This window comes from Rhinopithecus bieti, unplaced genomic scaffold (genome assembly GCF_001698545.2).
Source record: "Rhinopithecus bieti isolate Rb0 unplaced genomic scaffold, ASM169854v2 scaffold_6933, whole genome shotgun sequence".
Taxonomy (NCBI): Eukaryota; Metazoa; Chordata; class Mammalia; order Primates; family Cercopithecidae; genus Rhinopithecus; species Rhinopithecus bieti.
The window spans coordinates 542,735-566,071 of record NW_016805426.1 but is presented as its reverse complement, the minus strand read 5'-3'; the positions used below and the strand labels follow the sequence as shown (position 1 = coordinate 566,071).

General features: G+C 42.7%; 1 protein-coding gene across 1 annotated transcript in view; it reads left to right on the top strand.

Moving 5' to 3' along the window:
- The first annotated feature begins 1,231 nt into the window (after nucleotides 1-1,231).
- The window catches only part of GDI2 (GDP dissociation inhibitor 2), a 51,699-nt gene continuing 29,593 nt past the window's right edge, over nucleotides 1,232-23,337 (top strand). The window contains exons 1-4 of the mRNA XM_017872446.1: nucleotides 1,232-2,272; nucleotides 14,747-14,854; nucleotides 19,155-19,254; nucleotides 20,973-21,107. Of these exons, the coding sequence (XP_017727935.1) occupies nucleotides 2,228-2,272; nucleotides 14,747-14,854; nucleotides 19,155-19,254; nucleotides 20,973-21,107 (388 nt within the window). The 5' untranslated portion in view covers nucleotides 1,232-2,227. The remainder of the gene's footprint in view (nucleotides 2,273-14,746; nucleotides 14,855-19,154; nucleotides 19,255-20,972; nucleotides 21,108-23,337) is intronic.

The following is a 23,337-nucleotide window of genomic DNA, read 5'->3' as shown; positions in this document are numbered from 1 at the left end:
CATCGTGCCCAACCTCCAGATAATTTATAGGGACGGTGTCTCAGTTTGTTACCTAGGCTGTACACTACAGGTTGGTTTTGAACTCCTGGCCCCAAGTGATCCTCCCATCTCAGCCTCCCGAAGTGTTGGGATTACAGGTATGAACCACTGTGCCTGGCCCAAGTACAGCATTTTAGATGCACTCAGTCCGTTAAGGCTCAGTCCAGGTTTGATTGTTGTCGTCCTTCTGTTGGGCCATAGGTTCTATACTGCGAACTAAAATGAACTTCAGTGTTAAGTAAGGAAGGGATCCTTATTAGCCTTAAATTCACTTCCCTTATCTCAGTGTCTAAGTTTCTCAGAACTCTGAGTATTGATGAAATAGTCTTCACCTGAAACATGGTTAACATAATTCAGTTGACATCCTTAAATTGCTCTTCAACAGTCAGAGGCTGATGGCAATTGTGAAAAAAGCTCTTTATTGTTACTGCTAATTTTTAAAAAAAGGGTCAGTAGTCAGGTGTGGTGACCTCTTGTCCCTGCTACTCGGGAGACTGAGGTGGGAGGATGGCTTCAGCCCAGGAGATCAAGGCTGCAGTGAGGCATGATTGCACTGCTGCACTCCAGCCTGGACGACAGGGCGAGATCGTCTCAGGGAAAAAAAAAAAAAAAAAAGGGTATTTCATATTGGTCCAAAAATATAGGTAGTATGACCCCCTGATGACGTGAAGACAGAGCAACAGAAGGACCTTCTTTAGTCATCATTAGCTTAGCCAAAAGAAAAGTCGGTTACACTCACTGTTGCATAATCAGTTGTATGGTCAACTTTACACTAATTTATTTGGTGACAAATATACACAATCAAATTAAGGTTGAATGTAAATTTAAACTTTACTTTTGCTTTCTTCTCCCCTCCCCACGAAAAAGGTCCATGGTCCAATATAACATACCTCATCCAAGTATTTACGGGTTAAGAAACATTTTTAAAAGTTGTTACATTCTTTCCTCTATCTGGATGATTTAAATATGAGCAAGTTCGGTCTATCAAGGCAGGCTCATAATAGCTATTATCGATAAGTAGTTGAGTAGTTCTTGAATGCCAAATCTTCATTGTCTGCTGACTATGCAGATTTATCACGTGAAAACACAGGTTTTCCAACTGTCAACGCCTTTAGGAAATTCACCTGCCTAGGCTTTTGTGGGATTTGCCTCTTGCAGCTGAGAACACAGCTTCTGCTTACACCCGTGTCCTCAATGAAGTTAGAGATTCCTAAGAGAATTCTAGAAAAGAGGAGGGGTTAGAAGGCAAGCAAGGAACAGTTTCTAAGCTTAGGGCCTAAACCTTTGCATCCAAGGATCAGCTACCACGTTTACAGCGGCTTTAAGTTACAGCCCCTGGTAAGTGCGGATCGGCTTCCCAATGAAACCTGGCCTTCACTTTCATCTCTGTTAAGGGTTACTTTTATCAAAAGAAGCCGCTTTTCCTCCTACCACTTTCCTAAAGCGCCCACCGGCAACGCACCAAACAGGGAAGGCACAGAGCGGGAAACAGGACACGTGTGATTTCCGAACTCTTCCCGGCGGGCTCCGGGCCCCGGCGAGCCCAGCCCCGCGGGAGGAACCAAGGCCGCCACCCCCGAGAGGCGGCCCGACCCGCGTTCCTCGCCCACGTGGCCGCCGCACGCATCCGCTCAAAGTCCAACGGCGGCGGTCCGGCTCTGGGACCTTGGACCGAGCGAGCTCCCGCCCCGACGGCTGGACTCAGAACCGTGGTGGCCGGCAGTACTCCCCTCCCGCTGTTCCGTGCACCTCCACCCCAGTCTACGCGCCGCCTCCCAGACCCCGGTGGCAGAGACCGCAAGGGGAACCGGAAGCCAAAATGGCGACGCCCCGCCCTTTTCCTCTCGCGAGAGGCGGGGAAGAAAAAAAGTTGGACGAGTGACGGGGATGTAACCAATTAGAGTGCCGGAAGTGCCTGATTGGCGGCCTCCCGGTGCCTGCAGGCCCCGCCCCGGCTGCGGAGGCTCAGTCACCGCCCTCCCCTCCCCGCCCCCTCTCCTTTTCTCCCCGCCCGGTTCTTCTCTTCCCGTCTGAGGTGGCGGCAGGTCTCGCCTTGTCGCCAGCTCCATTTTCCTCTCCTCTCTTCCCGTTTCCTTCGCGCCCGAGAGCGCCTCTCAGACTCGCAGGGTGGTCACGGAGCCCCTGCGCCTTTTCCTTTCTCTGGTCCTGCGTCCGCGCCTGCCCCGCCATGAATGAGGAGTACGACGTGATCGTGCTGGGCACCGGCCTGACGGTGGGCGCCCGGGCTGAGGGGCCGGGGTTGAGCAGCCGGGGCGGGCGCATCCCCGGCTCCTGCACGGCCCGCGGGTCGCAGCTTCTCGGGGGTCTCGTTCTGCCGTCAGCCGTAGCTTTCGGGACGGGAGTCGTGGCTGGGGGCACGGGCGGGTTCAGGGGCGCCCCGCGTCCCGGGGCGATCGGGCGACTCCCAGTGTGAGGAGCAGGCGGGGAAATGGAGATGCGGGCCGCGAGACTCCGGGCGGGGTAACGGCAGAGCCCGGCTGCTGCGCTTCCCCCCTGCGGAAGCGGAGTGGAGGGAGAAGGCGGCCCGGGCCGAGGCTCCCGCTCCCCGCTTTGGGCCGGTGACCTCTCCCGGTTGGAAACTAGCACCCGAGGCAGAGGGGACGGTGCAGGCCTCGAGGTTGCATTTCCTATTCCGCCTCGGCCGCTTCCCCGGGTCAGTCTGGCTGCCAAAGCCGAGCACGGGGTTTCCTGACAAGTCTTGGATAATCACTACTTCGAAACTGCTAGGGCTTGATTAACTTATATTTTTGGAGAAAAGGCAGAAATTAATCTTTTAATCCTTTCACCCCCCTGCTAATAAAAGTATTATTGAATCTTTTAGCTACCCTCCATTCCCACTTACCGAACATCTGTAGAATTGGAATTGAGTTTTTTCAAAACTTGTCTATCAAATGCTTTCGCACCTGACCTTCGCCGCCTTTTCCTTTTGTTTGGTGGGTTCCCTGCCTCCTTTGTCTCTTCTGGACTCTTTTCCCCTAAGAACTGGATTGGTGATGGATTGCTAAAGGCCAAGTTCTCTGTACTCCGAAGCTTTCTTCAGGGAGTTGGAAGATAAATCAATAACAACATGAAGAATGCATTGTAATATATATGAATGCAAGGTGTACCTAATACCATGGTATATTGATTTTCCTGGTTATCTGTCTGCTTAGGGAACTTTAGGTTAACTGTAGATAATGCAGGCAGGTTCTGTAGTTTGTACTTTTCCTGTTTTGTTTTTGTTTTTGTTTTTTATGAAGACTGTTCATCTTGCAAAAGAATTTGGAGAAAACCATTTTAACTATCGATTTTTGGGAACTTTGAAATTCTAACTTTGGGCTGCTTGATCATATTTAAGATGAATACTGATGTAAATCTTGTGTATCCTATGTACTCTGACTTTAAATTCCTGCGTCATTTAATGTAGACTTCCCCTTCAAGTTTTTTGAAATTTATTATAATCTGTCAGGTTCAAACTAATTTTTTTTTTTTTTTAACAGGTAACATCCCAAAATAACACTTTTAAATGTCTCTAGGCAAGAGAAAACCTTCGGACTTTTATTTGGCTAATTTTTTAGGAAAGGTTTGTTAAGACTTAGAATGGTGTTTTCTGGCCTGTCATTTTCTGTTTATAGTTATATGCAATTATTAGAGAATATTAATTCAGAATACTTTGTTATGTTTGACAAATTCAGGAATAATCCTGTCAATGTCTTTGAAAAGCTGGAAGACTGTTGGATGCCTAAATGAATAAGCCCTACCCACTGCAGGTTTTGTGCTTTTTCTTTTAAGTGCCTCATTGGGATTCCAGACTGCGCTTAGTAGTTTGTGGTGGATTTTGCCCGTTGGAATGGGTAGTGTTGCTGCCAGCGTGTTGTTAGAGCCGGTTAGTTCCACCGTTTTTCTATGGTTGTTGCTGGTCTTTCAGATTTGCTCACAATCGAGGTCAGTTGAGCATGGACGAGTGAGTGCAAATCCACCATCATGCAGGCTTCCACAAGCCCCATTCACATCACTTTGTATCAAAGATGGTGAAACAGTCTTTTTATATAACAAGTTAAGATAATGCACTTCGTTTAAATTTTCATTTGGATTGTGAAGTTTTTGATAAATGGTAGATGCATACTTAACTAGAAATCAGACCAATTTCTGCTGTCATTTTGTAGCTGTGATAACTTTAATCTCTGTGAGCCCTCGTAAGTTTTCTGAGATGTTCTTTGATAATTATATTAATTCAGGAGAATCACATTATTACCATCCTTGATAGGAGTAGAGCTGACAGGATGATTTTGATAATGAGAAATCTTATATCCTTGTTTTTAGTGTTAACAGGAATTAGATGACTAAAAATTAGAAGAAGAGAAAACCAGAGTTAGCACTCAGAATTAACTTTTGAGTGTCTGGAGTTAAATTAATTTTCTTGAAATTTACTTTATAATTAGTGCCTGAGATTTAAGAACCTAAAAAAAGGCAAGTGCTTTCGGTGCTAGGAACTTGTTACTTTTAAAGAAGTGTAAGGAAGTGCTGGAGTTGCTGTGTTGCTTAGTGCTTGTTTGTATGAGTTGTTAAGTCCAAGCTCATAATCACAAATATTGATAGTCATTTTAATCAAGAAGATACAAAATGATTTGGCATAAAGGAGTAAAATCTTCATTCTGTGTGTAAAAGGAATATTCCACACAATTGAATTTTCTAAGGAATTAAGGGTTATTTCTAAAGAGCACAGCTTTTGGACAATGCCTTTCTAAATGCTGTCACAACTTCTCTAACAAACTAAGAAACATAATTTACTCGATAACTAAGATTTCACGTAGTGAAGATTAATTATTGTATTGTGCTGTAACATGGTGAAGCCATGAAGACCCCGCCAGCTTTGTAGGAACTTTTGCCCCCTTTACTCTCAGGCTGCTCTGCTTTTTGAGCTCTTGAGTTTACTCTTCAAATTTTTTCCCTCTATCTTACTTTACCGTTAGGCTGGTAACATTTACTTTTCTCTGCTTTCAGCATGTGTGGGCAGCCTCTCACCACATATTTTGCACATAGTTCACTATGGACTTGGAAATAAGTTCACGAGTCTTGTTAGACATAGTAGATTAAAAAAATAAGAGTAGTTCCACAGTTATTTGTGCTTCCCAGAGGTTTTTTTCTTCCCATTTTTTTTGTTCTACACAGTGAGGATTTATGAATAGAAATATATACTTTAGTGATATTTAGCCAGATGATTCTCAGCATCATATGTCTAAAAACTTGCTTTACATCCCAGATACTTTTCCCCATTTCTCTTTATCAAAATTTTGTGATTTCAGATTCAGAGAAGAGGTTTTATACTTGATTTTAAAATTATGAACTATAATTCAGATTGCCTCTTGCATTTGCTTAATCTTAGATTTGCTCCTCGAGAGTTCTTGCTTATAGCTGTGTTAGAGTTCTGTAGACAAAGGACTTTCTATTCACTACAGTAGTGAGCATAGGATCAATATTTGCAAATGCTGTTACACTTGGGAGCTGTGTTGTAGGCAGTTTAAACCAGCGTTAAGCATCCTGGCCGAAAGAAAATACAAGTGAAATTAGACATACTTTAGCATGTAGAGATGACAGTAGTGTGACATTGGGTTTTAAAGACCACTGGTAGATGTTCACATGCGTGATACACGGCAGTTACCTCTGTCTTCCTTCCCATGGTACCTGATTGGAGACTCTTACTGGAGTAATAGTTTCAGCTTCAGTTATTTAAACTTCCAGTGACTATTGTGATCAGTTATGGGCAGTAAAAAGGTAAACACAGAACCTGTCTGTAAGTAGCTTGTCCTCGTGTTGGGGAGTAACTAATAAGAATTCGTATGAGAAAGCAGTAAGTCCCCTAAGAGGCGCACTTACAGGAGTTCAGACAGGCAGTCAGGGAAACCTTCATAAAGAAGGAGATATTTAGCTGGCTTTAAAAAATACTGGCAAGCTTTGAATGGAGGAATGATTTTTTAGGCAGAGACCTGTGTAAGTCAATGTTAAGTCAAAGATGTATGTAGGGAATGGGGGCCGGGCGCGGTGGCTCAAGCCTGTAATCGCAGCACTTTGGGAGGCCGAGACGGGCGGATCACGAGGTCAGGAGATCGAGACCATCCTGGCGAACACGGTGAAACCGCGTCTCTACTAAAATACAAAAAACTAGCCGGGCGAGGTGGCGGGCGCCTGTAGTCCCAGCTACTCCGGAGGCTGAGGCAGGAGAATGGTGTGAACCCGGGAGGCGGAGCTTGCAGTGAGCTGAGATCCTGCCACTGCACTCCAGCCCGGGTGACAGAGCAAGACTCCGTCTCAAAAAAAAAAGATGTATGTAGGGAATGGGGAGTGGTTTATTTTGCTTGAAACAGGTTTGGAGAGAGATTCTAGACTAAGAAATGTGAAAATTATCTTCAAGGCAGTGAGAGGACTTTGAGCAGGAGAGTAATATAATTAGCCACATTTCAAGAGAAGGTATCTTTTGACTTTTTTTTTTTTTTTGAGATAGAGTCTCGCTCTGTTGCCCAGGCTGGAGTGCAGTGATGTGATCTTGGCTCACTGCAACGTCTGCCTCGCAGGTTCAAGCAGTTCTCCTGCCTCAGCCTTCTGAGTAGCTGGGAATTACAGGTGCCCGTCTCCATGCCCTGCTAATATTTGTATTTTTAGTAGAAACGGGGTTTCACCATATTGGTCAGGCTGGTCTCGAACTCCTGACCTCAGGTGATCCACTCGCCTAGGCCTCCCAAATTGCTGGGATTACAGGCATGAGCCACGCCTGGCTGACAGTTTTTAATGCGATGTATTGGAGGGGCAGAGTCATTTAAAGAAACATTCTTCATAAAACAAACAGCCATTTTTATTATGTTGTTGCTGTAAGATATATGCCATTGAAATAAACTGATTTAAAATTTTTCTGGGTAATATATTTTCACATATTTCTAGGTAAGTAGTTTTGAAAAGGCACCTTAATATTAATTATTAGATACTTTGTACTCCTGGTTGCGTTTGTGTGTATGTGTTTATATTTGTAGTTTTGCTTTTTTTTTTTTTCTTTTCCCCATAACAGTACTTTTTATTTCTAGACAGAGCTCTCTGTTACCCAGGCTGGAGTGCAGTGGTTCAATCTTGGCTCACTGCAACCTCTGCCTCCCTGGTTCAAGTAATTCTTCTGCCTCAGCCTCTCAAGTGTTTGGGATTACAGGTGCTCACCACCATGCCTGGCTAATTTTTTTTGTATTTTTAGTAGAGATGGAGTTTTACCCTGTTGGCCAGGCTGGTTTCGAACTCTTGACCTTAGGTGATCTGCCTGCCTCAGCTTCCCAAAGTGCTGGGATTACAGGCGAGAGCCACCGTACCCGGCCCATAACAACTTTAAAATGCAGTAGGATTTGATAGGGCGTAGAGGATTTTTTTTGTTTGTTTTTGAGACAGGGTCTCAGTCTCTCACCTAGGCTGGAGTGCAGTTGTGTGATGACAGCTCACTGTAGCCTCAACCTTCCAGGCTGATGCGATCCTGCCGCTTCAGCTTCCCAAGTTAGCTGGAACTACAGGTGGCATGTGATTTGGGTATTTTTTGTGGAAATGGGGTTTTGCCATATTGCCCAGGCTGGTCTCGAACTCCTGGGCTCAAGCAGTCCTCCTGCCTTGTCCTCCCAAAGTGTTAGGATTTCAGGTGTGAGCCACCTTGCCTGGATGGGGTATAGAGTTTAGTTTGTCACTAGGTGTTTAGTTTGTCACTAGGAAGGTATATCAAAATACTAATAAATTTTGGCTCTGTTCCCTTCCAAGTCTAAATTGCTCTGTAATTGGGGGTGGGGAGTGGGCATTAATTTTTCAGCATACCATTTAGTGTTACTGGCCATGGAAACACCATTTAGGTATAACAATTCATATATACAAATTCCATTCGGCCTCTTCAGGTGCTTTGTCTAATATGTTTGGGTGTTGTCCAAATGAGTTATTCTGTTTTTGATTATTGCAACTCTGGTGCTATGTGTAGGGTGCTGAAGGAAGAGAGCATCAGTATCGCTGATGGTTCTGTCCCCCAGCCCCACATCCACATATCTACACATACTAGCACTTTGGTGCAATTAAACATTGAAAACCATTTTGGCTGGTTACCTCTTTTTATGTAGGAGAACTATCAAGTGCCAGGTGGGTGACAGATGCTAGTGTCATATAGAACTTGGATTCTGGGCCGGGTGCGGTGGCTCAAGCCTGTAATCCCAGCACTTTGGGAGGCCGAGACGGGCGGATCACGAGGTCAGGAGATCGAGACCATCCTGGCTAACACAGGGAAACCCCGTCTCTACTAAAAAAAAATACAAAAAACTAGCCGGGTGAGGTGGCGGGCGCCTGTAGTCCTAGCTACCCGGAAGGCTGAGGCAGGGGAATGGCGTAAACCCGGGAGGCAGAGCTTGCAGTGAGCTGAGATCCGGCCCCTGCACTCCAGCCTGGGGGACAGGGCGAGCCTCCGTCTCAAAAAAAAAAAAAACAAACAAACAAAAAAAAAAACTTGGATTCTGAAGATGATTTTACAGTCTTAGTGATTTTGGATGTGAATATGTATTCTTATCCTGCTTAGGTCATTTGTAGGTGGGTACTCTTACCTGTTACATTTAAAACTCATGTTGGTGAATATTCATTCACATACAAGTTTCCTGGTTAAAGTTAGCAGTATACTTGACGTACATGATGGACCAGCTTTTCTAGTGTGAAAAAGAGAAGCTTAGTTTCTATGGCTTTAATGTGCTTTGCTTGTGAATATTGTGTATTCACCAGATAGGTTGTAGTAGAATTTAATTTTGAGACTTCACCCCATGTTTTAAAACATGTTTAAAGTTTTAAACATGTCCCAAAGTTTGAAGTATTATGTTTGTGCTATTATATATTCTTTTAGCAGTGTGGAAGCAGTCTTTTATAATAGTTGGGTATAGAGGAACCACTGGGCCTGCAGATTTTTTATTAGCTTTAGTTAGCTCTTGTCATATTTGCTCCGAGTGGTGCCTTTGAAGGTAGTTGCTGTCAGCTCTTTGGACTTGGGCACATCTTTAAATTACTGGGCTCTTTATTTTAGGCCTCAGTGCTTGCTTTACAGCCATGGTCTGGTGGATCATGCTTAGTGTGAAAGGTTATATACAGAAGCTGTGCAACACTCTAATTTGCTTGCGGAGATTTTGCTTTCAAAAGTTGAACCCTGCAGTCTACCTTTGTCAGCTGGGAATGTAACTGTTCTTCCTCTGTTGTGTCATAACTTATTTTTAAGATAGTAAATATTTTATTTTCATATGTAGAACTGTATGTTGGTGCTGCTTTAGGTTGATTTCTTCCCCCCCACCAAAAAAAAAGTAAATTGTTTTAGTCAGTATTAGGCTTGATTTTTGTAGTTGTAAAATACCTTCATTTCCTTTTATGAAGACTTGATGAAGAAAGTGAAAAGGCAGGCCACAGAATGGAAGAAGATAATTGCAGTACGTGTAACTAAGAAAGGGTTTATGTATAGTATATAAAGTACTTTTATAAAGCAGTGAGAAAAGACAACCCATTTAAAAAATGGGGAAAATAGGCACTTACCAAAAGTGCCTTATCACTTAGCTTGATCATCAGTAAACAGTTTTTGTTTTTTTTTTTAATTTTATTTTCTTTTGTAGAGATGGGGTCTCACTAAGTTGCATAGGTTGGTGTTGAATTTCTGGGCTCGAGCGATTCTCCCACCTTGGCCTCCCAAAGTGCTGGGATTATAGGCATGGGCCACCACGCTGGTCCCTAATAATTAATCAACTATTTAAAAAGTATTCAACCTTATTTGTCTTCAGGAAATGCAAATTAAATCACTTCTTAACTAGAATGGCTACAGTTAAAAAGGCAACTACTTAAGGGGTCAAGGATTTGAAACAATGGGGACTTTCACTGCTGACAAAAGTGTAAATTGGTACAACCGTTTTGGAAAGCTGTTTGGTAATATCTGTTGAATGTATTTATACTCTTCTTGATATATAACAGAAATGTACACTTAAAAGACACATGTGAGAATGTTCACAGAGCATTATTTGTAATAGTAAAAAACTGGAAACTAAACTATCCAAATATCCACCAAGAGTAGAATGGAGAAGTAAATTGTGGTATATTCATTCAATGGAATCATCTACAGCTGTGTTACCCAAAGTGTGATACATAGATCAGCTGCATCTGCAACACCTGAGAATTTACCAGAAATGCAGACGTTTAGGCCCCAACCCAGCTATTACACAGAGTCAGAATCTACAGTTTAACAGGATCTCCAGGTTATTCTTATGTATAATAAAATTTGCAAACACAGCTTTAGTCATTCTCGAAATTGGTCCTGGACCAGCATCATCAGTATCACCTCATCAGCATCAGTGGTGGTGACACCTGTAGTCCCAGCACTTTGGGAGGACAACGCAGGATTGCTTCAGCAAACCTTGCTTTGCAAGGCCAAGGCTGGGCAACATAGTGAGATACCTGTCACTACAAAAAGTTAAAAAATTAGGCGTGGTGGCACATGTCTGTAGTCTCAGCTACTCTGGAGGCTGAGGTGAGAGGATCTCTTGAGCCTAGAGGTTGAAGCTGCAGTGAGCCATGATCACACCACTGCACTCCAGGCTGGGCAACAAAGTGAGACCCTGTCTGCCCCCGCCACTTTTTTTTTTTTTTTTTTTTAAGAGCAAATTCTCAGATCCAGCCTCAGATGTACTAACTCAGAAGCTCTGGAAATGGGGCCCAGCAGTCTGTTTCTTCAAGCCTTCCAGGTGATGTGGATACAACCTGAAGTTTGGAAATCTGCATAGAATTTACATTTCTAACAAGTTGGCAGGTGATGCCAAGTCAGGAACCACACTGAGATGCCCTGCTTGCAGGGTTAGCCATACACTCTGTAAAGCTCCAGATAGTAGCCGGGTGCCATGGCTCACACCGGTAATCCCAGCTCTTTGGGAAGCTGAGGCGGGTGGATCATCAGGTCAGGAGTTCGAGACCAGCATGGCCAAGATATTGAAACCTCGTCTGTACTAAAAATACAATAATTAGCCGGGCGTGGTGGTGCATGCCTGTAGTCCCAGCTACTTGGGAGGCTGAGGCAGGAGAATCGCTTGAACCCGGGAGGGGGAGATTGCGGTGAGCTGAGATTGTGCCATTGCACTCTAGCCTGGGCGACAAGAGTGAAACTCCGTCTTTGAGAAAAAAAAAAAGCTCCAGATAGTAAATATTTTAGGTTATGTAGACTTTCTGGTCTCTCTCACAGCTGCCCAACTCTGCTGTGGTACTAGGAAAACAGCCATAAACAGTATGTACATGAACAGATATGGGTATTTACCAATAAAACTTCACAGAAATAGCCTTCAGGCTGGATTTGTCTCATCTCTGGGGACCTTTGCTCTATAGCAATGAGAATAAATAGACCATGCACAAAACATGAAAGAATCTTGAAACATGTTGCATAATGTCAGATGCAGAAAGTTAATACACATGATTACATTTTTACAGAGTTCAGAAGCAGGCAGAACAAATCTTTGCTATTAGAAATTATGAGAGTGCTGGGAGATGGTGGTGGTTAGGATTGGAATAGGGCATGAAGGCCTTCTGGAGTGCTTAGAATGTTTTGTTTCTTGAGCCAAGGAAAGAATGATTCAGGCCGGGCGTAATGGCTCACGTCTGTAATCCCAGCACTTTGGGAGGCCAAGGTGGGCAGATCACTTGAGACCAGGAGTTCAAGACCAACCTGGCCAACATGGTGAAACCCCATCTCTACTAAAAATACAAAAATTAGCCAGTCATAATGGTGCATGTCTATAATCCCAGCTACTCAGGAGGCTGAGGCAGGAGAACTGCTTGAACCTGGGAGGTGAAGGTTGCAGTGAGCCAAGATCGCGCCACTGCATTCGAGTCTGGGCAACAGGGTGAGACTTCTGTCTCAATTAAAAAAAAAAAAAGAAAAAATGATTCACACTCCTGTAGTAAAATTTGAACCTCATGGTAAGTAATTTAAAACATTTAAAAAGTACTAAATGAATAGATACATTATGGAAGAAAACTTGAAATTTGTGTGAATTTTAAAAATGCAGGTTTCAAAGTCAAATAGACTTGTAGAGAATAAGATTGTTCTTTGACATCTAGGGTCCTTTGGATAAATTTGAGAAATATTAAAGATTTATAAAGATACATGGAATTTCCTTTGTCTCTTTAAGAAATAAAACACTGATCACCAAAACCCTTTTTGAGTGATTATATGCCCCGTTCCTGTGTTTCTTCACATTAATTGTATTTTTTCCCTCTTCTTAATTTGGTTTGTGTTAGTGTATTCGTGCTTGCTTTATCTTTTTCCTGAGAGTGGTCATTTATACTTTTTGGTTGATTGTCAATTTATTGGTGGTTATCCTATATGCTTTGCTTAGGGCTCTAGTATTCAAACTTTTTAGTCTCAGGATCTGTTTACATTCTAAAAATTTAAGGATCTTGAAGAGCTTTTGTTTATGAAGGTTGTAGCTATTGATATCATATTAGAAATGGAGGAATAAATAATTTACTGACAAATAATAAACTAATTACATGTTAACATGTATAACAATTTTAACTGTATATGTACTTTTTTTTTGTTATTGAGATAGGATCCCACTTTGTCACCCAGGCTGAAGTGCAGTAGCCTTTTCACGGCTCACTGCACCCTCACCCTTGGGGGTTCAAGTAATCCTCCCACCTCTCAGCCTCCTGAGTAGCAGGGACTACAGGTGCTCACCACCACACTCAGCTAATTTTTGTATTTTTTGTAGAGATAGAGTTTTGCCCTGTTGTCCAGACTGGTCTCCAACTCCTGGGCTTAAGTCATCTGCCTGAGTATATTTTCTAAAAATTGTGAGAAGACTATCAATATTTTACATTTTATGCAAATCCTTTAATGTCTGGCTTAATAAAACTGAATTCACATACATGCTTCTGTATTCAGTTCTGTTGTGATGTATTGTCTCGGCTGAAATATATGAAAACAGGTCTCACACAGACATGTAGTTGGAAAAGGGAGGAGTAATTAAATAGCTTTTCAGGTTTTTATAGATATTCTTTGGTTTACACAAAAGCACAAGTGGTAGTTTTTAAAAGATTGATTCCATTATGAAATCTGAAGCCACATTAATGAATGTTTTATATTCTGATATATTAAAACCCATTGATCTAGCTTGCACTTCAAATTCCTCTTTTTTCCTCCTGTGTGATTTTGTAATTTCATTCATCCGTTATTTGGAAAATAAGGTTTACTCTGAGTAAAGCGGGTCTTCTCAATGTTGACACATTTCATTTTACAATATCAAAAATCATGTTTGTTAGTATTGTCACTGATAATGTCAGAAAAGTTCTTCATGTATTGGGGAACCTGACGTGCCCGTGGTGGTAGTTGTAAGCTTTCCGTAATTCTTTTTTTTTTTTTTTTTTTTGAGATGGAGTCTTGCTCTGTCACCAGGCTAGAGTGCAGTGGAGCGATCTCAGCTCACTGCAGCCTCCAGCTACCTGGTTCAAGAGATTCTTCTGCCTCAGCCTCCTGAGTAGCTGGGATTACAGACATGCACCACCACGCCCAGCTAAGTTTTGTATTTTTAGTAGAGATGGGATTTCACCATGTTGGTCAGGCTGGTCTTGCTCTCCTGACCTCAGGTGATCCACCTGCCCTGGCCTCCCAAAGTGTTGGGATTACAGGTGTGGGCCGCTGCACCCACCCTATCAAAGACATCCTTAAGTGAATGCCTGGCGATGAAGAATATAATGACTACTAGTATAGTTTAGAGCCCTGTCTTAGTTTTATCCACCATTGATTTTACATCATCAGTGGAAATGTCAACACTGTTTAAAAACGTGACTAGGCCGGGCGCGGTGGCTTAACGCCTGTAATCCCAGCGCTTTGGGAGGCTGAGGCGGGAGAATCACCTGAGGTCAGGAGTTCAAGACCAGCCTGGCCAACACGGTGAAACCCTGTCTCTGCTAAAAATACAAAAAATTCGGCCGGGCGCGGTGACTCAAGCCTGTAATCCCAGCACTTTGGCAGGCCGAGGCGGGTGGATCACGAGGTCAGGAGATCAAGACCATCCTGGCTAACATGGTGAAACCCCGTCTCTACTAAAAATACAAAAACTAGCCGGGCGTGGTGGCGGGCACCTGTAGTCCCAGCTACTCGGAGGCTGACGCGGGAGAATGGCGTGAACCCGGGAGGTGGAGCTTGCAGTGAGCCGAGATGGGGCCACTGCACTCCAGCCTGGGCGACAGAGTGAGACCCCGTCTCCAAAAAAAAAAAAAACAAAAAAAAAAACAAAAAATTTGCCGGGGTGGTGGGCACCTGTAACCCCACCTACTCAAGAGGCTGAGGCAGGAGAACTGCTTGAACCTGGGAGGTGGAGGTTGCAGTGAGCTGAGATTGCACCATTGCACTCCAGCCTGGGCAACAAGAGTGAAACTCTATCTCAAAAACTAAAAATAAAAAAATAAAAAGGTGACTAATGTCTTAGTGTTATTATGAAACAGTTTTAATCTTGGGATGCACAGGGGCCTGCATACCACACCTGGTTTCTTAAGGACTTTCTTCATAAATTATGTTATGATGCATGAATATAAGTGTAATTACTAAGAGAATGTGTAATGGTGGGCTTAAAAAAAAAAGATCTGTTTTAAACATGCTGTAGAAGTCTCTTTTCAAGATACTGTGCTTTTTCTATAGGAATGTATCCTGTCAGGTATAATGTCAGTGAATGGCAAGAAAGTTCTTCATATGGATCGAAACCCTTACTATGGAGGAGAGAGTGCATCTATAACACCACTGGAAGATGTAAGTGTTAGTCAAATTTCTTTTTTTTTTGAGACAGAGTCTCGCTGTGTCGCCCAGGCTGGAGTGCAGTGGCACTATCTCAGCTTACTGCAAGCTCCACATCCTGGGTTCATGCCATTATCCTGCCTCGGCCTCCCAAGTAGCTGGGACTCCAGGCACCCGCCACCATGCCCGGCTAATTTTTTGTATTTTTAGTAGAGACAGGGTTTCACCGTGTTAGCCAGGATGGTCTCGATCTGACCTCGTGATCTGCCTGCCTTGGCCTCCCGACATGCTGGGATTACAGGCGTGAGCCACCGCACCCTGCCAAGTGTTAGTCAAATTTTATATGCCTTTCACACTTTGTATTTCACTTGTGAATCTCTACCTTATTCCTTAGAGATGGTCTTATTTTGTTTTATTAAATAGAATATCTGAAGCACTGTTTTTCAGGAGCTTCTAGTTTGAAGCTCATAGAAATTTACATTTTCACTTCTGTTGCTATGTGGAGCAGTTATCTCTTAGCATTGATAGAGTACAGTCTAGGAAGGGAGGGTAGAGGATCGCCTGATGTGCCAGCACAAGTCCAGTGCTTTCCTCATCGTTTTATTTATTCTCTCAGTCCCTCAAAGATATTTTTTAAATCTCCATTTAACATAGTCTCTGGGGGGTTAAAATCTGAGATGGGTTGTAAACCCGTTACGTGACTACAAAACTTAGTTCCTTTTGCTATACTGCCCTGTTTCCTACTTCTTTTGAATGTGGACACATAGCATTTCCACAGTGCGTTTTGATATATTGATTTGTTTTTCTGTGTGAGGTTTGTTGAACACCTACATTTATGGATATGACCCGTACTGTGTTTTATGGGAGATAGTTATCATCAATGACTTTTTTTTTTGTTTTTTGTTTTTTTTTTTTGAGACGGAGTCTCGCTCTGTCACCCAGGCTGGAGTGCAGTGGCCGGATCTCAGCTCACTGCAAACTCCGCCTCCCGGGTTCACACCATTCTCCTGCCTCAGCCTCCCGAGTAGCTGGGACTACAGGCGCCCGCCACCTCGTCTGGCTAATTTTTGTATTTTTTTAGTAGAGACAGGGTTTCACTGTGTTAGCCAGGATGGTCTCGAACTCCTGACCTCGTGATCCGCCCGTTTCAGCCTCCCAAAGTGCTGGGATTACAGGCTTGAGCCACCGCGCCTGGCCCAATGACTTTTATTTAATCAGTGACTTACTAGGCAATACTTATCAAAAAGGATGTTTTTCTATATTCAGTAATACAGAAATACTTAATAATATGATGTATAAAAAAAACTTCCATTGGAGTTCAGCAGTTAACGTTTGCTGTATTTTTTTCATGTCTCTTTTTGTTTACTGATTTTGATCCATTGAAAGTAATAAGACATAATGAGGCTTGAGTGAAATATTTCAGCATTCATCTGCTAAGAATAACATTCTCCTACATAAGCATAATACCATTATATCATATCCAGAACCACATTTAAATTTCCCGGTGATCCCAGTAATCTCTTAATGTAGCTGTTTAGTATTTTAGTATTTAGTCTTTTGTATTTGGTATAATTTTCTCTTTATTCTCTTATTTATTTATTTATTTTGGAGACAGAATCTCGCTCTGCCGCCCAGGCTGGAATGCAGTGGCATGGTCTCACCCCCCTACAGCTTCCACCGTCTGGGTTCAGGTGATTCTCCTGCCTCAGCCTCCCAAGTAGCTGAGATTACAGGCGTGCACCACCATGCCTGGCTAATTTTTGTATTTTTAGTACAGACGGGGTTCCACCATCATGGCCAGGCTGGTCTCAAACCCTTGACCTCATGTGATCTGTCTGCCTTGGCCTCCCAAACTGCTGGGATTACAGGCGTGAGCCACCAAGCCTGAGTGCTTTATTCTTTGTTGTTACTTGTTTTTAAGAGACAGAGTCTTGCTCTGTTGCCCAGGCTGAAGTGCAGCAGTGTATCGTAGCTTGCTATAGCCTTGAACTCCTGGGCTCAAGCGATCCTCCTGCATCAGCCTCCTAAGTAGTAGGGTTAAAGATGCATACCACTTGCCTGGCTTATTTTATTTTTTGTAGAGATGAGGGTCTCTCTGTGTTGCCCAGGCTGGTCTCAAACTCCTGGCCTCAAGTGATCCTCCCACCTTGGCTTCCCAAAGTGTTGGGATTATAGGTGAGAGCCACCATGCCTGGGCACCTCTTTATTTTCTTAATCTACAAATCTCCTCACAGTTTTTTTCTTTTCTTAATTTTGTTTTATTTTTATTTTATTTTTTGAGACAGAGTCTTGCTCTGTTGTCCAAGCTGGAGTGTAGTGGTGCAGTCTCAGCTCACTGCAACCTCCATCTCTTGGGTTCAAGTGATTTTTGTGCCTCAGCCTTCTGAGTAGCTGGGATTACAGGCATGGACAACCATGCCTGGCTAATTTTTTGTATTTTTAGTAGACATGGGGGTTTCTCCTTGTTGGCCATGCTGGTCTCGAACTCCTCAAGTGATCTGCCTGCCTTGGCCTTCCAAAGTGCTGAGATTATGTGAGCCTCTGCGCCTGGCCTAGTATATTTCTTAGCTGATCTTCAATACAATGAGTAAGATTCCTTTTCCTTCTTTTCTCCCCAGATGTATTCAGGGAGTCATGATTTTTTTTTTTTAGATGGAGTCTTTCTCTGTCACCCAGGCTGTAGTGCAGTGACACTATCTCAGCTCACTGCAACCTCCACCTCCTGGGCTCAAACGATTCTCGTGCCTCAGCCTCCCAAGTAGCTGGGACTACAGAAGTACACTATCATGTCCAGCTAACTTTTTGTATTTTTAGTAGAGGTGGGGTTTCACCATGTTGATCAGGCTGGTCTTGAACTCCTGATCTCAGGTGATCTGCCTGCCTTGGCCTCCCACAGTGCTGGGATTACAGGCATGAGCCACCGCGCCCAGCCAGAATTTTCATTGAATAAATATCTACTAATTTTGCTTATTCTGTTCTACCTTAGCAGTAGGATTCATGAGCTCAAGTGACTGTTCTCTAACTTTACAAGCTTTTTGAAATCTGAGCTTCTTCATTTCATGTGAATTATAAATTAATTGAGTATTCTTACCACATCATAAAAGAACAAAAGGACATTTTTGGAGGTGATGGATATGATTGGTACCTTGTGATGTTACGGGTGTACCCTGTGTCTAGACTCACCAAAATGTACGCAGGAAGTAGGCAGTTATTTATGTATCAGTTATACCTAAGTAAAGCTCAAAAATTGTAAATGAACTGGAACTAATTTTAATTGTATTTTCTGATTAGGAAGAATCTAAGGTTTATTTTGAATTCCTTACATAATACGAAAGCAAAATTAAGCCTTTGATAGCTTTTTATTTGGGAGAGAATGAATTTAAATGATTGCTATTTGTCAGAGACACCCTAGTTCTGCATATACAGTCCATATAGAGAACTATACAGTGTCATTGACAAATAATCTTGTTTTATTTATTTATTGAGATGGAGTCTCGCTTTGTCACTCAGGCTGGAGTACAGTGGTGCCATCCCAGCTCACTGCAACCTCGACCTCCCAGGTTCATGTGATTCTCCTGCCTCGGCCTCCTGAGTAGCTGGGATTACACCACACCCAGCTAATTTTTTTTTTTTTGGGACGGAGTCTCACTCTGTTGCCAGGCTGCAGTGTGGTGGCGCTATCTTGGCTCACTGCAACCTCTGCCTCTCGCGTTGAAACGATTCTCCTGCCTCAGCCTCCTGAGTAGCCAGGATTACAGGCGCCTGCCACTGCACCCTGCTAATTTTTGTATTTTCAGTAGAGATGGGGTTTCACCATCTTGTCCTGACTGGTTTTGTACTCCTGACCTCCTGATCCACCCGCCTCGGCCTCCCGAAGTGCTTGGGATTACAGGCGTGAGCCACCACGCTTTGCCAATTTTTGTATTTTTAGTAGAGACAGGGTTTCACTATGTTGGTCAGGCTGGTCTCAAACTCCTGATCTCAAGGGATCCACCCACCTCGTGGATTAGAAAGTGCTGGGATTACAGGCATGAGCCACTGCGTCTGGCCTTGTTTTATATTCTTTCTTTTCTCCTGGTGAAAAACCTTACTTCTGCCATATTTGTTAATTTTAACATTTATGAGTTTAGTAATTGACTTACATATATATTGGACCTTGCTAAAAATTTTATCTGATAAAAGATGAAATGCCCTTATACTTTACTAGTGTAGTGGTGTTTAGTTATACTAAAAGCACTTAATAAAAAATGTGTACATATTGTAATAAAAAATTAAATTTTGTTAACATTATGGCTATTTTTTCCTTTGCTTTTAGTTGTACAAAAGATTTAAAATACCAGGATCACCACCTGAGTCAATGGGGAGAGGAAGAGACTGGAATGTTGACTTGATTCCCAAGTTCCTTATGGCTAATGGTAAAGAATTCTAACTTAAATTTATGACAGTACTTTGATTGCAATTTTACTATCAAAACTAACTTTTGACAGTACTATTCTGGGTATGAGGAACTGGATTTTGTTGAATGGAACAGCATGGTGAGTAACATGGTCCATTAGGTGTCTGGAGTCAATAAGTTAGAAAAGTAAGGAAGGGGTTGTGACTTATTAGTAACTGGTTCTGTAGAAACATGATACTGTGGCATAATACATACCAAGATTGTAAGCCTTTGGCACAGACTTACCTGTTGATGGTTATGACAGTTTTAGATAACTGGGCCTTTTGAAACAGCATTATTTTAATGTTTTTCTAGTTTGTAGGGTTTTTAAATTATCTTTTCATTTTTTTTTTTATTTTAGAGGATCTAAGTTTTCTTTTTTTTTTTTTTTTTTGAGACGGAGTCTCGCTCTGTCTCCCAGTCTGGAGTGCAGTGGCATGATCTTGGCTCACTACAACCTGCGCCTTCTGGTTCAAGCGATTCTCCTGTCTCAGCCTCCCGAGTAGCTGGGATTACAGGTGTGTGCCACCACGCCCAGCTAATTTTTGTAGTTTTAGTAGAGACGGGGTTTTACCATGTGGGCCAGGCTGGTCACTGACATCAAGTGATCTGCCTGCCTCAGCCTCCCAAGTGCTGTGATTACAGGCTAAGTATTTTTTTAGATTGCTGTAATATTAGTACTGTTTTCTGAGATGACATTGAAGAACTAAATTTTTGGTTATAGGTCTGTTTGTGCACATGAAGTAAAGCATCTGCTATCCTTTTTCCTTATTTGAGTTTATATTCTATTGTTTGTTTTTATTAATTTGTTTTGGAGACAGGGACTCTGTCACCCAGGCTGGAGTGTCATGATGCAATCATAGCTTACTGCAGCCTTGACTTCCTAGGCTCAAGTGATCTTCTCACTTCAATGTCGTGATTTGCTGGGTGTCCCACCACACTGGGCTAATTTTTGTGTGTTATGGTAGAGGTGAGGTCTCATTGTGTTGTGTGGGTTGGTCTTGGACACTTGGGCTCAAATAGTTCCTCCTTGGCCTCCCAAAGTGCTGGGATTACAGGTGTGAGCCACCTGTGCCTGGCCAATAATGCTATAATTTCACACCTCATATCTCTAATAAATTTTTCATTGCTTTTGCAAAAGCAAGTTGATAACCTTTAAGTTGTAATATTAAAAAAACCTATGTATTCAACCTTGAGTAGGGAAAAAAATAAAAAATAAAACTTTGTATACGCAGTGCAATAAGTATGCATTCTGGTTGTCCTATTTAAAATATGACTTTGGAGATTATTTTGGGCCAGGCGCGGTGGCTCGTGCCTGTAATCCCAGCACTTTGGGGAGGCCATGGTGGGTGGATTGTTTGAACTTAGGAGTTTGAGACCAGCCTGGGCAACATGGCAAAACCCCATGTCTACAAAACAATACAAAAAAAAATTAGCTAGGCATGGTGGTGCCAGGTACTCGCGAGTGTCAGGCTGGAAGCTTGCATGAGCCCAGGAGCTGAGGTGAGGTTGCAGTGAGCTCGTGATCGTGCCATTGCACTGTAGCCTGGGCAACAGGGAAACTGTGTCTCAAAAAAAAATTATTTTGTTGGAGTTATTGAACACTGTTAGGAAAAATTTGAGAAGCTATTAGTGTTAGTAAATGTTCTTTATAATTTATAGTCTTAAGTTATACTTTGAATTATGTGACTTTTCTAGGTCAGCTGGTTAAGATGCTGCTTTATACAGAGGTAACTCGCTATCTGGATTTTAAAGTGACTGAAGGAAGCTTCGTCTATAAGGGTGGAAAAATCTACAAGGTTCCTTCCACTGAAGCAGAAGCCCTGGCGTCTAGTAAGTAGTTTTATTTTCTCTAGTAATTAGTTCTATTTTCTCAGAATAATGAGATTTTATACTGGAAAAGAGTCTTAGAGAGGACCCAGTCAACAAATATTTATTGAATGTCTATCATGTGCCAGACACTGTTCTAGGCAGTTGGGAACACATCAGTGAACAAAATTTTCACAAATTCCTACCCATTTGAAGCTTAGAGTTTAAATGATCATCTATAGACTATGTACCTTGTGGCTGGCGGATCTGAGCTTATCTAGGGTTAATAGTGTTCTTTTCACAGTAATTCATAATGGCTATGCTTTCTGTTGAGTATTTCCTGTGTTTATTTATTTATTTATTTTTTGGAGACGGAGTTTCGCTCTGTCGCCCAGACTGGAGTGCAGTGGCCGGATCTCAGCTCACTGCAAGCTCCGCCTCCCGGGTTTCCGCCATTCTCCTGCCTCAGCCTCCCGAGTAGCTGGGACTACAGGCGCCCACCACCTCACCCGGCTAGTTTTTTGTATTTTTTAGTAGAGACGGGGTTTCACCGTGTTAGCCAGGATGGTCTCGATCTCCTGACATCGTGATCCGCCCGTCTCGGCCTCCCAAAGTGCTGGGATTACAGGCTTGAGCCACCGCGCCCGGCCATTTCCTGTGTTTAAAGGCTTTGTATTGAACACTCAGTATCATTTTCTTACTTGACTTCTGAAACGTCACTATGACATAGGGTCTCCATTTTATAGGTGATGAAACTCAGGCCTAAAATTGCATAGGTAGTAAGTAGCTGGGATAAGTAGCTGGGTTGGAATTGAAATGCTGGTAGTGTGGTTCCAGAGCCCCAGTGCTTAATTGTGTTACTAAGCTTACCCTACACTATATTATTACCCAATGTGCCAACAGGAGAAGTACTCATTCTGATGATGCTCATCTTCTAGTTGGTCTTGTTACTAATCCCCAATAGCTTTGATTTTAGGAACTCCTGGTGAGTTTGGAATGACATATATATATATATATATATTTTTTTTTTTTTTTTTAAAGATGGACTCTCACTCTGTCACCCAGGCTGGAGTGCAATGGCGTGAGCTCGGCTCACTGCAACCTTTACCTCCCAGGTTCAAGCGATTCTTCTGCCTCAGCCTCCTGAGTAGCCGGGACTATAGGCATGTACCAACATGCCCAGCTAATTTTTGTGTTTTTAGTAGAGACGGGCTTTCACCATGTTGGCCAGGCTGGTCTTGAACTCCTGACCTTAGGTGTTTTGTCTGCTTTGGCCTCTCAAAGTGCTGGGATTACAGGCATGAGCCACTGCACCCAGTCTTGGAGTGATATTTATTCTCTGCCCAACATTATTTCCTCTATTGCCTCACCAAAGAGTTCTGGTTAACATTTCCTATTTCAGTGTCTCTCTTAAATAGCAAACACTCTAGAAAATACCTTTTGTTCTTCAAGGCGTTTTAGTCCTCGTATGGAGCAGTTTGGGGAAGGATAAATTTGTATAACTAAGGGTAGGTGAGGCCTCCAGGGAACTTAGAAGAGGGAAAGATATAGACTGGGAGAATAGGAAAAGTGCTCATAAGTTCTGTCATAATTATTTTGGCATCAGTGCTGAAAAGTTTTCTCATCTGTAAACCTAACTTGAATGATTATGGCAGTTTCCTCTATCTCTGTTTACTTCTGATTAGGGGAGAAAATATTCGGTATAAAAAAGACATAGCCAGAAAGTAAAAAATACTGCAAAAATCAGGGCTAGGTTAGGATTGACAGTTGGGGAAGGGAAGGAACAATTTCTCATTCAGTTGGGGGTAGTTAGTAGTGTAATCATGGGTTGAAAATTATTTTAAATCTTTTAAATGACTATGAAAGTTTAATCCAAATAAAGTATCTACATAGAAGTAGGAGTTTGAGTTTGAATAGAATCCTTTTTAACAGTGGCATGGTGTGGTGGCTCACGGTTGTAATCCCATTGCTTTGGGAGGCCATGGTAGGAGGTTTGATTTAGGCCGGGAGTTGAAGACCAGTCCGGGCAACGTAGCAAGACCCTGTTTCTTCAAAAAATAAGAAAATTAGCCAGATGTGGTGATACGTGCCTGTAGTCCCAGGTATTGTGGAGGCTGAGGCAGGAGGGTCGCTTGAGTCCAGGAAATCAAAGCAGCAGTGAGCTGTGATCGCGTCACTGCGCTCCAACCTGGGTGACAGAGAGGCCCTGTCTCAAAATTCTTTTAGATAAAATAAAAAATAGAATTTTTTTTTT